The sequence below is a fragment of the Carassius auratus genome, unplaced genomic scaffold, assembly GCF_003368295.1.
Source record: "Carassius auratus strain Wakin unplaced genomic scaffold, ASM336829v1 scaf_tig00003529, whole genome shotgun sequence".
NCBI lineage: Eukaryota > Metazoa > Chordata > Actinopteri > Cypriniformes > Cyprinidae > Carassius > Carassius auratus.
The window spans coordinates 387,269-401,010 of record NW_020523526.1 but is presented as its reverse complement, the minus strand read 5'-3'; the positions used below and the strand labels follow the sequence as shown (position 1 = coordinate 401,010).

General features: G+C 38.9%; 1 protein-coding gene and 1 long non-coding RNA gene across 3 annotated transcripts in view; one reads left to right on the top strand and one right to left on the bottom strand.

The window, feature by feature from the left end:
• Window positions 1-169: 169 nt before the first annotated feature.
• LOC113070232 (cortactin-binding protein 2-like) overlaps window positions 170-13,742 on the bottom strand; it is a 41,664-nt gene continuing 28,091 nt past the window's right edge. The window contains exons 5-23 of the mRNA XM_026243459.1: window positions 11,852-12,058; window positions 11,507-11,606; window positions 11,020-11,170; window positions 10,507-10,734; window positions 10,280-10,397; window positions 9,907-10,164; window positions 7,829-7,924; window positions 7,520-7,599; window positions 7,053-7,139; window positions 6,268-6,367; window positions 5,649-5,804; window positions 5,376-5,557; window positions 4,048-4,226; window positions 3,472-3,677; window positions 3,200-3,382; window positions 3,045-3,096; window positions 2,848-2,959; window positions 2,270-2,416; window positions 170-1,318 (exon numbers count right to left, since the gene is read on the bottom strand). Of these exons, the coding sequence (XP_026099244.1) occupies window positions 1,058-1,318; window positions 2,270-2,416; window positions 2,848-2,959; window positions 3,045-3,096; window positions 3,200-3,382; window positions 3,472-3,677; window positions 4,048-4,226; window positions 5,376-5,557; window positions 5,649-5,804; window positions 6,268-6,367; window positions 7,053-7,139; window positions 7,520-7,599; window positions 7,829-7,924; window positions 9,907-10,164; window positions 10,280-10,397; window positions 10,507-10,734; window positions 11,020-11,170; window positions 11,507-11,606; window positions 11,852-12,058 (2,903 nt within the window). The 3' untranslated portion in view covers window positions 170-1,057. The remainder of the gene's footprint in view (window positions 1,319-2,269; window positions 2,417-2,847; window positions 2,960-3,044; window positions 3,097-3,199; window positions 3,383-3,471; window positions 3,678-4,047; window positions 4,227-5,375; window positions 5,558-5,648; window positions 5,805-6,267; window positions 6,368-7,052; window positions 7,140-7,519; window positions 7,600-7,828; window positions 7,925-9,906; window positions 10,165-10,279; window positions 10,398-10,506; window positions 10,735-11,019; window positions 11,171-11,506; window positions 11,607-11,851; window positions 12,059-13,742) is intronic.
• Window positions 1,329-4,165, top strand: LOC113070235 (uncharacterized). 2 transcript variants are annotated; one of them, XR_003279878.1, is made up of 5 exons: window positions 1,329-1,812; window positions 1,930-1,963; window positions 2,320-2,425; window positions 3,319-3,364; window positions 4,082-4,165. It is a non-coding gene; the product is annotated as an uncharacterized LOC113070235 (long non-coding RNA). The 2 variants fall into 2 exon arrangements; XR_003279879.1 differs by lacking the exon at window positions 1,930-1,963.

Here is a 13,742-nt window from a genome sequence, read left to right as displayed (position 1 = left end):
TTTATCTGTGTGGTCACCGGGAATAACCTCATTCCACTCTTATCTTGTGTTATAGTGCGAAGCTTCAGAGGACAGGACAGAAACATAGCTGCTGAATGATTCGGTTTCAAAGAAACCCAGTGTTAGCATTAGCTGTGTAGAGAAAGAAAAGCCAGCCGCTGAGGTGATGTCTAGGATATAGTGCATTTTTAATTGTTGTGCTTGGAGGAAACAGGACAATTTCTCTGAACCTCATCCGACAACTATAATACATTTAAACATCAGAGGTCGATTATAATCTCTTCTGTACATATGAACAATACTGACTATAAAATAATACTTGTTCATCCTAAACGTTCAATATAGAAGACAAACGAAAAGATAATGTGCGCCATTTCCGATTTCATCGTTTCACAAAGTCAAAGTTCAAGCCAGACACTGAGCACGCATGAGAGTAATTCAAAATACTAATTATGGCTTAACAGACGAAAACAAAATATCCTGCGTTCGCAATGGCGGTACTTATTGCCACATTCAGTTTGTGAAAAAATATGAACCAAAATTTAATATTACAAACAATATATACAGTTCTCATTTTCCCTTCAAAATGCCTCTAATGTACAAACGCAATATCACACACACACACACACACACATACTAATCTATACAACATTTAAGTTCCAAGTTCTTATTTACACATATTTGGTAAAACCCTGATTTCGACAGTTTTTAAAAGTCACCTTTCACTTATTTAAACGTAAAACACGATTGATTGAAAATACTAAAGAGCAAAAAGACTACCAGCTGGCTCTTTGATCCAAAACATTTCACCTAAAAGGCAAATTGTAAAGTGTTCAAGCAGTCTTTCTCTTGTTAGTTTATCGTACTTGTTTTTCCTCAAAGTTCTTTTAACTTAAACAGTTGAATATATTAAAACTATGGTCCCAAAGTACACAATGTAATATAGTGTAACAAGTATGGACAACATGTACAAATACTAAAATGCTGCCAGTAACCAAACTTCACAACATAGAGGTTGATAACAGACTGAGGGCAAAGGGAGGGCAGTGGGAGGTGTTTATCCATGGGTACTGTAGTTTTCATTACAGTTAGGGTCCAGGAACCAGATGTTGTCTTGTGAGGAGAAGTTGTTGCTGTTGTTGTGGGACGGGGGCTGCCTTGCTCTGCTGCTGGTGGAGGCTCTGCTAGGGTTGCTGCTGTGACTCTGAAGGGCAATGCTGCTGGTGGTGTTCACCTGCTGAGCCCCTCTGCTGCTGGGGACGGGCAGATGCGATCTGGGTCTCGTCACTCGCTGAGGAGAAGCACGACTGCCGTCGATCTTTACACAGACACAGCAATATACAAAAAAACAAAGTATTTTTAACAAACAAAAAGAGAGAATGCACCTAATACATGTGTTTTGTTACAAAAAAATAGCATGCAACCTTCAGAGGCCACATTTAAGGTGCCCCTATTATGGATTTTTGGAAACACAACTTTAAGTGAATGAAAACATCCTGCGAAGTTTTAAATCTGAAAGTGTACGGTGTTTAAAGTTATCGTTTCTCAAAAGAAAGAGTCGACTCTGAATCATTGAACTGAGTCATTTTTTTTTCCAAAACGAATCCCAAGCCGTTTCATGTTGACGTCAACATTAAACATTAGGACATTTGCCCACACACTTGTTGGTCTGAAAGAAAATTCATTTTCATTCATTGTTTGCCACTAGGTGCCGCTTTTGGAGCGGGAAAATAACGGTTTCCCTGGTAACGCTGTACACAAAGCAGCACTGCACCTCACAAATGAATCGTTTAGGAGTCTTGAGCAAGTAAGGTAAAAAATAAATGCATATTATAAGACAATTAAAGTGTTTTTTGACCTTGCATGCATGTCAACCTGTTGTTGTGGACTCCCAAAACCAAAATATATACCTTTCATAACCCATAATAGGGCACTTTAAGGCAAATCCAAGATGGTGGATGAGGTGAGGGAAATTATTATGAATAACCACATTTCATTCAATATTGTATATAAAATGTGTAATAATAATAATAAAAAAAGATTTAACCTAATATTTGAGTGCACTACATATTTTTGTTTATTATGCATCATGCTGTTTACTTTGGGAACCTGACTTTGGTGCTCTATTTGTGCACTTTATGTAGAGCACTCCATATTGTTTATTAATGAGGCTCCATGACAGTTAGGATGTTGCCTTAGAGGGCAGCTACGTATGTAGTTGGCTCGGTAGGGTTTGGAACAAAGCCATGGTGTTTTATCAAAGGCTTGCCTTCTGTGGTGGAGGATGGGTCATATCCACAGCTCTCTCTGTTGTAACAGGATTTGTTTGGGGCTGCGTGACCTTGCCATCACTCCTCCGAGGACTGGCTGGAATCGAGTCTGGAAGCATGATGAACTCCTCTTTAAAAAGAGCAATCTGTACCAGGTAAAAGAGGAAACGAACACAGCTTGTCAATTCCTAGAAACTGCAAGGCCATGTGCTAAACTGTGCCAGACTGTTTGTGTAGGTTGAACAGAAAGTCTCAAAGAGACGCACAAGCTGTTTTTTTCTTGCACAGACTAAATCTGAGACTAGAGGATTAAATAAGCAAATCAGCATTATGATGATTTCTGAATGATCAAGTGAAACTGAAGACTGGTGTAACGGCTCCTAAAAATTCACCATTTTTAAATATATTAAAATAGAAAACATTTATTTTAAACTGTAGTAATATTTCACAAAAATACTGCAGTTACTGTATTTTTGATTAAATAGATGTCACCTTTGTGAGCATTAGAGAGTTTTTTTTATAACAATTAACGATCCCAAACTTATGAAACAGCAGTATATGTGAGTAATGTCTATACCCTGCTAATGTCCGGCTCAGATTTGCTAGAGCACATGGTCTGGAGTTCTCTGATGAGATCCGTCTCTTCATCAGAGCAAAGAGACAGACCCAAAGCAACTCCATCACCGAGTCTGCAGGAACAGACAGTAGATACATAATCACTGAATAACACTGCCATCTGCTGGTAGTTCAAACATATGCATGTAAGAAACACACCTTGAATGATTGACATTTGTCATTGGCTGAGTGCTTGAATTGGCCAGAGATCCTTCATGATAAGAAGAACATAGAACATAGATTATTCAGAGAATTTAATATGAATAAAATGCAACGCCAGCAGTAGCTTGTTACAGCCATCAGTTACACCTCACCTTCTCTTAACGAGCAGCTAGAGCTCCTCCCAGAGGCGGGGCTACCTTTCTTCCTTGGGCTGGTATTGGCTCGTCTCCAAGCCCCATTATCTCGTCCTTTTCTGCCACCTTTCCTGTAGGCGGAGCCAATGGTGGAAAGAGGGAAACATCCTCCCTGGAACTCGGGTAAGAACCTGTCAATCTCTAACCACATAAAACGGAAAAGATTCAAATTTGCTGAGTACATTAGTAGCATCCTTTAGTTTAGTTCAGTGTGTTCCTCAGTGCTGTACCGGTTCTGTTCAGCGGGCAGCCTTGCAGCACAGCCTTATTCAGCAGGATATTAAGAGCTGCTTTGACTACAGCTCTCTGTCCTGGACTCAGACCTTTGCTGTTGGGAGAGCGTCGCTGGGAGGGAGAGCGTTTGGCTGTTACTCTAGATATAACCGCATCCTCGACCCGTGGAACTATTACTGCATTCCAAAGCCTCACCAACCACCTAAACACAAAGACACATGGACCAATATTAACAAATAATACTGCCTGTCATGGGATATAATATACAAATCATTATTAGCTAAATATTACAGCTCATGGTCCTGTTCCATTACAATAGTAATATATTTTTGTCATATATAAATAATAATAATATATTAGTAGTAGTAGTAGTAGTAGTAGTAGTATCCCCTAATAGGGCTTGAGGAATCTCAGACAAGAGTTTCAGCTGATAAGAACATATTTGATTATGGTCAGTAATATAGTAACCTAGCTACTGTTCCAATTTTCCCCTCATGTCGAAAATCGAAAATTTTATCAAACGTTTTTCAAAGTACTGTATTGAAGTTAGAAATCCCACTATCGTGACATACTTGGGAATGGCCTGAGTCTGTTCTGCATTCACAGGGCAGGAGAGGAAGATATAGGGTCCCAACAAGGCCTCCGAGGTCCCCAGACGTGACAGGCAGGCGTTGAGCTGGTGCCACACTGAGCACACCCAAGAAAGCCATTTGTGTACAGGATCATCAGATGCCCAGCACTGGCCCTGAGCCTGTGCAGCCATAGAAGAACTCGATTAAAGGGAGAGCTCACTCAAAACGAAACATTTCAGCATTTATTCTCATTCCAATCCGATATTTTAAATGTTCAAAAAGATGAAAAGCACCAAAAACATCATTAAAGTGCTCCTTAAATTCTGACATTTACTTTAGGCTTCATGACATTTCATGAAAGAAATGACAAGTAGCCCCATTTGTGAATGAATTATTCAATCAACTGAATCAACTGATCCATTCTACGGGTCCAGCTCACTGCCTCTGTGTTGAGGTTAACAGCTAACAGCTAATGATTATTTCGGTATATTTGTCACTTAATACACACACACACACACACACACACGTATACAGTACAGACCAAAAGTTTGGACACACCTTCTCATTCAAAGAGTTTTCTTTATTTTCATGACTATGAAAATTGTAGAGTCACACTGAAGGCATCAGGGGGTATCTGACCAAGAAGGAGAGTGATGGGGTGCTGCGCCAGATGACCTGGCCTCCACAGTCACCGGACCTGAACCAAATCGAGATGGTTTAGGGGTGAGCTGGACCACAGACAGAAAGCAAAAGGGCCAAGAAGAGCTAAGCATCTCACGAGGAACTCCTTCAAGACTGTTGGAAGACCATTTCAGGTGACTAACTCTTGAAGCTCATCAAGAGAATGCCAAGAGTGTGCAAAGCAGTAATCAAAGCAAAAGGTGGCTACTTTGAAGAACCTAGATTATGACATATTTTCAGTTGTTTCACACTTTTTTGTTATGTATATAATTCCATATATAATTCCACATGTGTTAATTCATAGTTTTGATGCCTTCAGTGTGAATCTACAATTTTCATAGTCATGAAAATAAAGAAAAGTCTTTGAATGAGAAGGTGTGTCCACACTTTTGGTCTGTACTGTATATATATATATATATATATATATATATATATATATATATATATATATATATATATATATATATATATATAGAAATAAAATGTATATTGTGCAGTCATTCCATGACGTTTGGAGTCTCTGTTTATTTGAATGATTCGGCTCTTACATGGTACACTCTGATCTAAATGATCTCCACTAAATTTAGAGCTGGACTGCTATTCTGGTGGTCTTCCCTTCAGCCCATTAAATGATGTGCATGGCTGACCTTGTGGAGGAGTTTTCTGCGTAGATGACGTCCCAGCATGCCATTGAGGGGCTCGGTGTCCCAGCGCAGCTGCACCCAGCGGAAGTGCTGCTGTAGTCGTAGCTCAGCACCCTGTAGGCAAGGCTTGGCCAGTGTGCCAATCAAAAAACTCCCTTCACGGAAATAGTAAAGCCCATCATGACCTGTCCGTCAACACAAGGAGAAAAGAGTTGAACCGAACCGCTCTTTCATTGACTATTCTAGCTGTACTTCATCTGTATGGATGAGTCTCACCATGGTTGAGGGAGAGGGAATAGACAGATCCTCGGTTCTCCAGGGCTTCGCACAGGTCTCCCAGGAGGTGGCTGAGAGAGTGGGCTCTCTGCAGACCCTCCAGAACCACTACAACACAACGCCCAGTGCTGCCTTCATGCAATGACACCAGGAACCCTGATATACAGTACACAACACAACTCGATCAGTACCAGACAAACCACTCAAATTCAAAGATGTAATCCTTCAAGGAATATTCTATCTGTAAAGTTGTTATAGGTTTTAGGCATTATGTTGGAAAAAAGGTTACTAAGTGATTTTAATGGTATTTTGTTCATGTTTTGTGGCTATACTATTGAAACAGTGAATATTAAATATTTGCCACATTCACTTCTGGTGCAAGTGCTCATTTTAATCAAGATTTTTATTTTCATTTTTATATGGTACAGGCTAAATGCATGCAAAATCATCATTGAGAGTTTCACAGAATGATATTCATTCCCTAACATTTCAGATTCAACACAGAATAAAAGATTTTGGTCTTGTTTCAAGGGGTCTGGAATCTTCTTTGCCTACATCATCACCTGAGAAACATGACTCCTTGACACAGAGCTGCATGATTGATTGAAGAGGCTCTTACCACAGTTGATGAAGATCTCCAGCAGGTGCTCTTTGGATACACTCTCATCTATCTCCACCCTGACGACATCACAGCCAATCCCCTGGGCCTCCTGTCTGTGCTGCGAACACACATAAACACACAACAGGTGCATCATAAACATCATGACTAGTACATATGGACGCCTGCAGTACATGAGACAAACAAGATATATTTTAAAATGTAATTCATTCTTGTGTGGGCAAAACTGGATTTTTACCATCATTACTCCAGACATCAGTGTCACAATTTCCTCTAGAAATCATTCTTATATTGATTTGCTGCTCAAGAAGCATTTGTTGTTATCATCAATACTGAAATTGGCTGTGCGGCTTAATATTTTTATGGAACCTGTAATGCTTATTTTCAGCATTCTTTGATGAAAGATCAAAAGAATATATTTAATATGTGTAAACTGTCCCTTTTGATCAAGTTAATGCATTCTTATTAAATACAAATATTTCTTAATTTCTAAATAAATAAATGATACTGACTACAATTTTTTAAAAGTAGTGTACTATATGTAGTTTAATAGATTTCATAAATGTATTGTACTTTGTGTATGAACTTGTATTATTGGATTCAGGCCTGCTCATATACTCAATGTTTAATGTTGAAAAACCTTCAAAAGTATGAAATGTAAGGTAAGGGTTAGGGTTAGGCTAACCCTAACCCTAAGTTTTAAATGAACAAAAATGCATACAGTTATTCATGTTTTACATTTCATTAACAGAGTTAAAAAATAATATTTAACTGATAATAGTTACCTTGATATAATGAGAGATCTGGTTGGCGATGTACTCCTGAAAGCTGCCCTCCAGCCCGTGGAAGATGACGTTATGGTACTGTTCCACCTGACCACAGACAAAAACACAATCGAGTTCATCAAAACGAACTACCAGCACATGTATTATTCATTTAGACCCGCTTAATTTTATAATTCATGCCAAATATTTTATGCATGACTTTATGCAGGCTTGAATACTCGTGTCTTGGAGGGTGTTTTGCTGTTTTAAGTTACGGCTTGTTGCACTGCATGTATCTTCTATCACAACATTTTGAAACACAAATAGTATCTGTTGCCCCAAGGTGCCAAACTGGTGGTGGAGGCTCAAACAATGTTGTTTTGGTCCCATGGTATTATAAGACATTGTTTCTCTCAGCACTCTTTTAATCCAAATGTTAAAGATCATTCAGAGAAACTCTCTTTGACGTGGAGAGCGAGTTAGCGTACCAGACGGACATAGTTCTGCAGCAGCTGTAGAGGGATCAGGGAGTCGTACGTCATCTCATCCAGAGTGCACTCTGACAGGCCTGACAGAAAGCAAAATCAGCCATGAACCATAAATCAAACCTACAGTTAATCAAGGAGCCATGGGAGATGAAATGGATTTGAGCAAGGGCTTCACAGAGTTGTTCTAACATGAGGTGGAATATTCTGGAGCCTGGCTGAGCACCAGGATCATGTAAAAAAGGGGAGCAGAGTGTGGAAACCCAAGAGATGTGTTGATTCTTTAAAGTTTGATAGAGACTGAAAGCCCACCTTTAAGACGTATGGTAATACGCTGGCTCAGACGCTTCCGAATGAGGTCCCAAGGAGACTGAGGCAGCTTCTGCCCTGGCAACCACACAGCATCACCTGAAGTACACACGCATAACGAGAACAGTTTAACAAGAGGATTCGTTCAGGAAAGAGAGGATTTATGTGTCCGCCTCTGGTGAAAGACATGGATGTGTAATCCTAACTGACATGGGAGCAGATTTCATCTACAGTAGTACTGCATGTCAAACTTGAGAGCCATGATAAATCAGCTTTTATCCTGCAAATCCTCTTCTCACTCTCTTTCCTGTCTTTCAGTCTCCTCATGTTTTGTGTCAGGAATAGGAGATAGTCATCACGTTGCTCTCTGTGGGCCAAATCGCTTCATTCTGACATCTGCTCTTGGTGTTTGGAAACATCTTGTCTTAAGGGAGGAGTTGGGTGTAAACAAAAAAAAATAAAGAAGAAGTGGTGAGAGAGAGAGAGAGGGAGGAGGCCAGAGGGGTGTGAAAGAGATACAGTCGGTGAGAACTTGGAGAAGGCTGGTTTATTTTCAGCAGCCCTGCATGACAACCCTCGGGTCAAGCCAAGCTCAGTTAGTCCCCTATCCCACATCCTTCCCTACTTGGCACACTGTGCTGTTGGAAAACACCCAAAACAAGAGCCATTTTAAATTCACGCTTACTAGAGCCAGTGTCAGCATAACGACTGAAGAGACTACACAAGTAGATAGTAATAGCACGTTTGAGTGAATGTGATTTTGTAAATTCAAATCATACTAGTGATATATATATATATATATATTTTTTTTTTAATTGGTTGTTTCTTTTTTCTTGCATCTATGACAGTAGGAATAAAAAAAAACACTGAGGTGGGGAAATTAAAACTTGAACAGTGACCAATTAAACACTGACCAAAGGCAATTTAGGAAGCACTGCAGCTGTTCAGAAGGCAGGGGTAATCTAAGAATAGCCATTGCGAATGTGTCTCTACACTACAGGTTCCATTTCAAAGAAATCAAGAAATGATCAATACTGCAGCTGCACTGTGCATTCAAATATGTGAGTGAAAGGGTGAAGAAATATTTTATGTCAATAAATAAATGCTGTTTTAGAACCATCAAAAAAAACACACACACACACACACACACACACACACACACACATATATATATATATACATAACATTTTAATTCTGCATTGTAATTGCAAATGCAACAGTATTGCAAATTACCATAAAGGAAAAATTCTACAAATAAATAAACGAAAATCCGAATGAAAATTATTCTGTTTGGAGACACAAATAAAATTACTACAGTGATATATACTTAAAATTGTGCTTTACAATTATATAAATAATTATATTAAATATTTCTTTTAGTGCTAGGCAACAATTAATCATGATTAATCGCATCCAAAATAATACATTTGGATAAGATTAATCACGATTAATCGTTGCACAGCACTAATTTCTTTGCATTACAGTAATAAAAAAAGTGTTTATAAATGAATTATCACAAACATTCAAAAGTTTGGGATCAGTAAGATCTGTAAAGAAATTAATAGTTTTATTCAGTAGGGATTAATTAAATTGATAAAATGTGACTGTAAATACTTCTATATTGTTACAATCCTGGAAAGAAATGTGCACTGTTCACATTATTAATAATAAGAACAGTTTTTTGAAAACAGAATGGTTTTAGTAGGATCATGTGAAACTGAAGAGTAGTAATGTAATATATTAAAATATATTACTATATAAATTTTTTTTAATTGTTATAATATTAGACTATATTACCAAATAAATGCAGCCTTGCTCAGGATAAGAGACTTCTTTAAAAAAAAAACTATTTTTAACATCTTTTAATTGGTATTTACATTGTATAGTAAATGGTATAGTGGATTTACATTTACTTTTGGTTTTGGGGTGAATTTGCATGAGATATTTGTAATTGTATTATTATTATTATTATTATTATTATTAATAATAAACACTAATGTTATGGAAAGAATCAAGTAAATGGACACAACTGAATCTCTAGGCAAGTAGCTAGTAACAAGATGTACAGTAGACGTCTTTACCTAGAATTACAGAGGCCATGCTGTTAGAAGAGAGGCCCAAAGTGTCTGCTCTGCCCTGAACTTCCTCCAGCTCCCAGTTCCCACAAATTAGCTGGAGGTGATTGGTCAGCAGGTGACTCAAGCTTCCTGTTAGTTCTTCCCAGCTAGTATGGCGCTGAATTGTTACTTTGCCAACAGCGCAGCCATCCTCCAGGAGATCCACAGGGCAAAGACGCTCCAGTGAGCTCATGAGCACCTGTACAACCACTATGTACCAGTCTTAAATAGGGTAGAAATCAAAAGTTAAATGGTAAGGCTGTGGTCACTTAAGTCAACTATTGCATGGCCAAACCATCACATTTGCACAAAGCTCCATCGCTCAAACTACACTTACCCAGGTTCTCTAGTAGGTCTTTGCAGTCATCCGTGGCAACATCATGAATGGTGCGATTGCATTTATCCCTCTTCTCCATGTCCTGTTGACTGTGGTTACACAAAACCTCCAGACATTTCTGTAAACCAGAGGATACATAAGCATGCAAGGCATCAGCTGTGTTTATAAGTCTCCTCTAACTCTTATTTTCTGGGGCGAAGCAGTGTACTCAGCATCAAATATGTCACCTTGTAGCCCCTGGATGCAGCAATATGGGCAGCAGTCCAGCCATCCTGGTTACTGTGTTTGAGAATTTGACTGGCCTTTGTTATACAAGGGTGCAGGAGCTCCTGGTTGGGGTCCGAAGGAGATGCAGGGACACCCAGGTCTGGTTCAGGAGATGGGTGGTGTAGCAAGAGCTTCAGAGGGCCCACATGACCTGAACTGACTGCGGCATGCAGAGCCGTGCAGTTGTCCTGTGAACAACAAACACTTAAGTGTAAACCACCTTAAAATTGACCTTTAGAATTTCCCAGGATTTTTTCTCAGCCCAGTAAATTAAAGCAAACTGAGAAAACATTTAGGGCATAATTAAGTGTTTCTAAAACAGGAACTGTAATTACATTCTGAGCAACACACAGACAGCGAAATACCCACGCTCAGCTGTTAGGGTAACCATGGAGATGACAAAAAGGGATCAGGAACACAGAATGTAAATGACACTTGGGTTACACTGGTGTCAGTGAAGGACTGAAACTCACAGTTGTGACATGTGAACAGTCTGCTCCTGCGTCTAGCAAGACTTTCACACACTCCACATGTCCCTGTTCACAGGCCAGGTACAGTGGGGTCCTTCCCTGCAAGCACTCCCTCTCCAAATCAGCTCCACATTTCACAAGAGCTCTCATGCACCTACCAATGAGAGAGCAGCTGCGATTGATATCATTGCATAGAGAAACACATCAGAGAAACAAAATTGTGTAGACCCACAACTGGGCAGCGCTAAACACATGAAATCCAAAATCATCTGTAACAAACACATACGTGTACATCACATTTAATATTAAATGCTAATCTGTCTTGATGCATACCATCTAATCACCTTTCAAACATTTAATGCACTAAAGCAAAGGTTTCTGAACAAGCCTGTTACATGCAACTTTAAAAGAACTGTCCAATTTAACAATTATACAAAAAACAAAAACAAAAAAAAGACAATAGCATGGTAATTGGGAACAGAGGACTCACTCATGGTGACCATTTTCAGCAGCGGCATGTAACGGCGTAAATCCTATTTCATCAACAGCATCAGGAGATGCCCCCGAAGTCAGCAGCAGATTTAAGCAGTCTATAGAATAGACAAAAACTCATTATTTACATATTAATATCTACATTTTCACTGTGTATATATATATATATATATATATATATATATATATATATATATATATATATATATATATATATATATATATATATATATATATATATATATATGCAATTAATACTACATCAATAGAAAACGATTGCTGGATAATGTCTTACACAAAAGAAAACCTTTTATCAGTTAAGCACAATCTGCCCAGCACGTACCTTTGTGTCCATTAAAAGCAGCAGAGATCAAGGCAGAGGTTAATTCATGTTGATGGAGATGAATATCCAATAGTGGATCTTGGTTAAGCAGCATAGACAATAAAGTGACATTTCCCTGGGAAGCAGCTTGGAGGAGAAGGGTTTGCCCGTCATCCAGGGGGACGGGGTCACCGCAGGTTAGCGAGGAGACTATGGAGGGACACCAGCCTGGGAGGGTTCAAGCAACAGCAGTAACTAGTGAGGCAGGGTGCTAGTGTTGTGTCAAAATGTGTTCTCTGATCTTAAACATTACCCAGACGAACGACTCAATTTGTCTTTCAGAAATAATTTAAGGCCACTGCCACTAGCACAGTGCCGACTGAGAAAACTATTTCGTAGTTCAGGAACCAAATTACTCTCTAAACACAAAATTTATGTTCAAGAGGAAATGTAAAGAAAGCCAAATTCAGTCAAAACAAAGGGTAAATGTTTATGCGATGCACAGTACACATTTTGACACAATATTGGAAACATATTATCTGCAGTTCACAACCTCTGTCCTACTAATTAGATCCTTAAAGATAAAGTCAGCTTCATCTGTTTTTAGATCAGGTTAAAAACAAAGAGTCAAATAAAAGATAAACCACAACCGGATAAATGAAATTAGGCAGCAGGCGGTTTATAATAAATGAATCAAAGTCATGCACCACAGACTGTCAGTCAAACTAAAACATTCTAAACATGGAGCTGATTGTTTAAGACATTGCAATTGGACAGAGTTAGAAAGACAGAAACTACAGCAGACAAACAGATGAATTTTGACAAAGCACAAGGAATACCAATGGCTAATGGGTACCTATTTGAAAACAGAATTCAAATAACATATCTTACAGTGTGGATGTAACTAGTCTAGCAGCTGATGCATATTTGTAAATAGCTTTGTCTCTAGGGTTTTTCTATGTTTATCTCAGTTAGTTGAGGGAGTTGAAGTGAGAAAGAAGTACTGTATGAGGTCCAGTGGAAAGCATAATATTATTGGCTCTTTTCTGGGTTAAAATGGGCGGCAGAGAGAGCAGAGGAGCCTCAGAGAACTGCCATGGCTGAGTGGCTGCAGAGAGAGGGAGAAAAGTGCTAATTTTTAACATTTAGCGATGACATGAATCTCTAACTACCCTGTGGATTAGTCTCTAGTGACACTGAAGAGGAAAACTCTGCTGGAATACTTGCTCTGCTTTCACTGGCTTTACATTGGTCTTTCTCTGGTGATCTCAGAAAGCTATGAAGAAGCCTGCAGAGATAGGGTGGTATTTCAAAATGTGAGAGAACTCTAAAGCTTCTGACATTGTTTCCAAGAGGAAAGTCTTACTGCAGTATATTTGGCATCCCAATGCATTACTTCAACTAACTTAAATCTTTTTCAAAGCTTTTTTGGAGCCACCCTGCTGAAAAGACCAACATATGTTGTGTTTTTGATGTTAATCAGACTAGGATGTTGTTGTACTGGTGTTTCCACCAGGCTTCTTAATCAGCTTAACCAGCAATACTTTACAAGAATGACCATATTGTTTGACCAGTCACCAGGTAAGACTGATTGGCACTAACAAATTGGCACTAACCAATCAGATCAGCCAGCCCATTATGGAAGGTATTGTTTTATTCTAAAACAGGGTGTCCAATTCTAGTCCTTGAAGGGCAGGTTCTTGTACAGTTTAGCTCCAACCCCAATCAAATACACTTGAACCAGTTTATCAATGTCTTCATGATAACTGCAAATTTGTGCTGGAGCTAAACTTTGCTGGACATTGACCCTGGAAGAGCAGGATTAGACAACTCTGTAGAACTGCATACTATTGTGTAGAACAATTGCAGAGATACATATTTAGGAATATTTAAGTACAAGTCCTTGACAAAC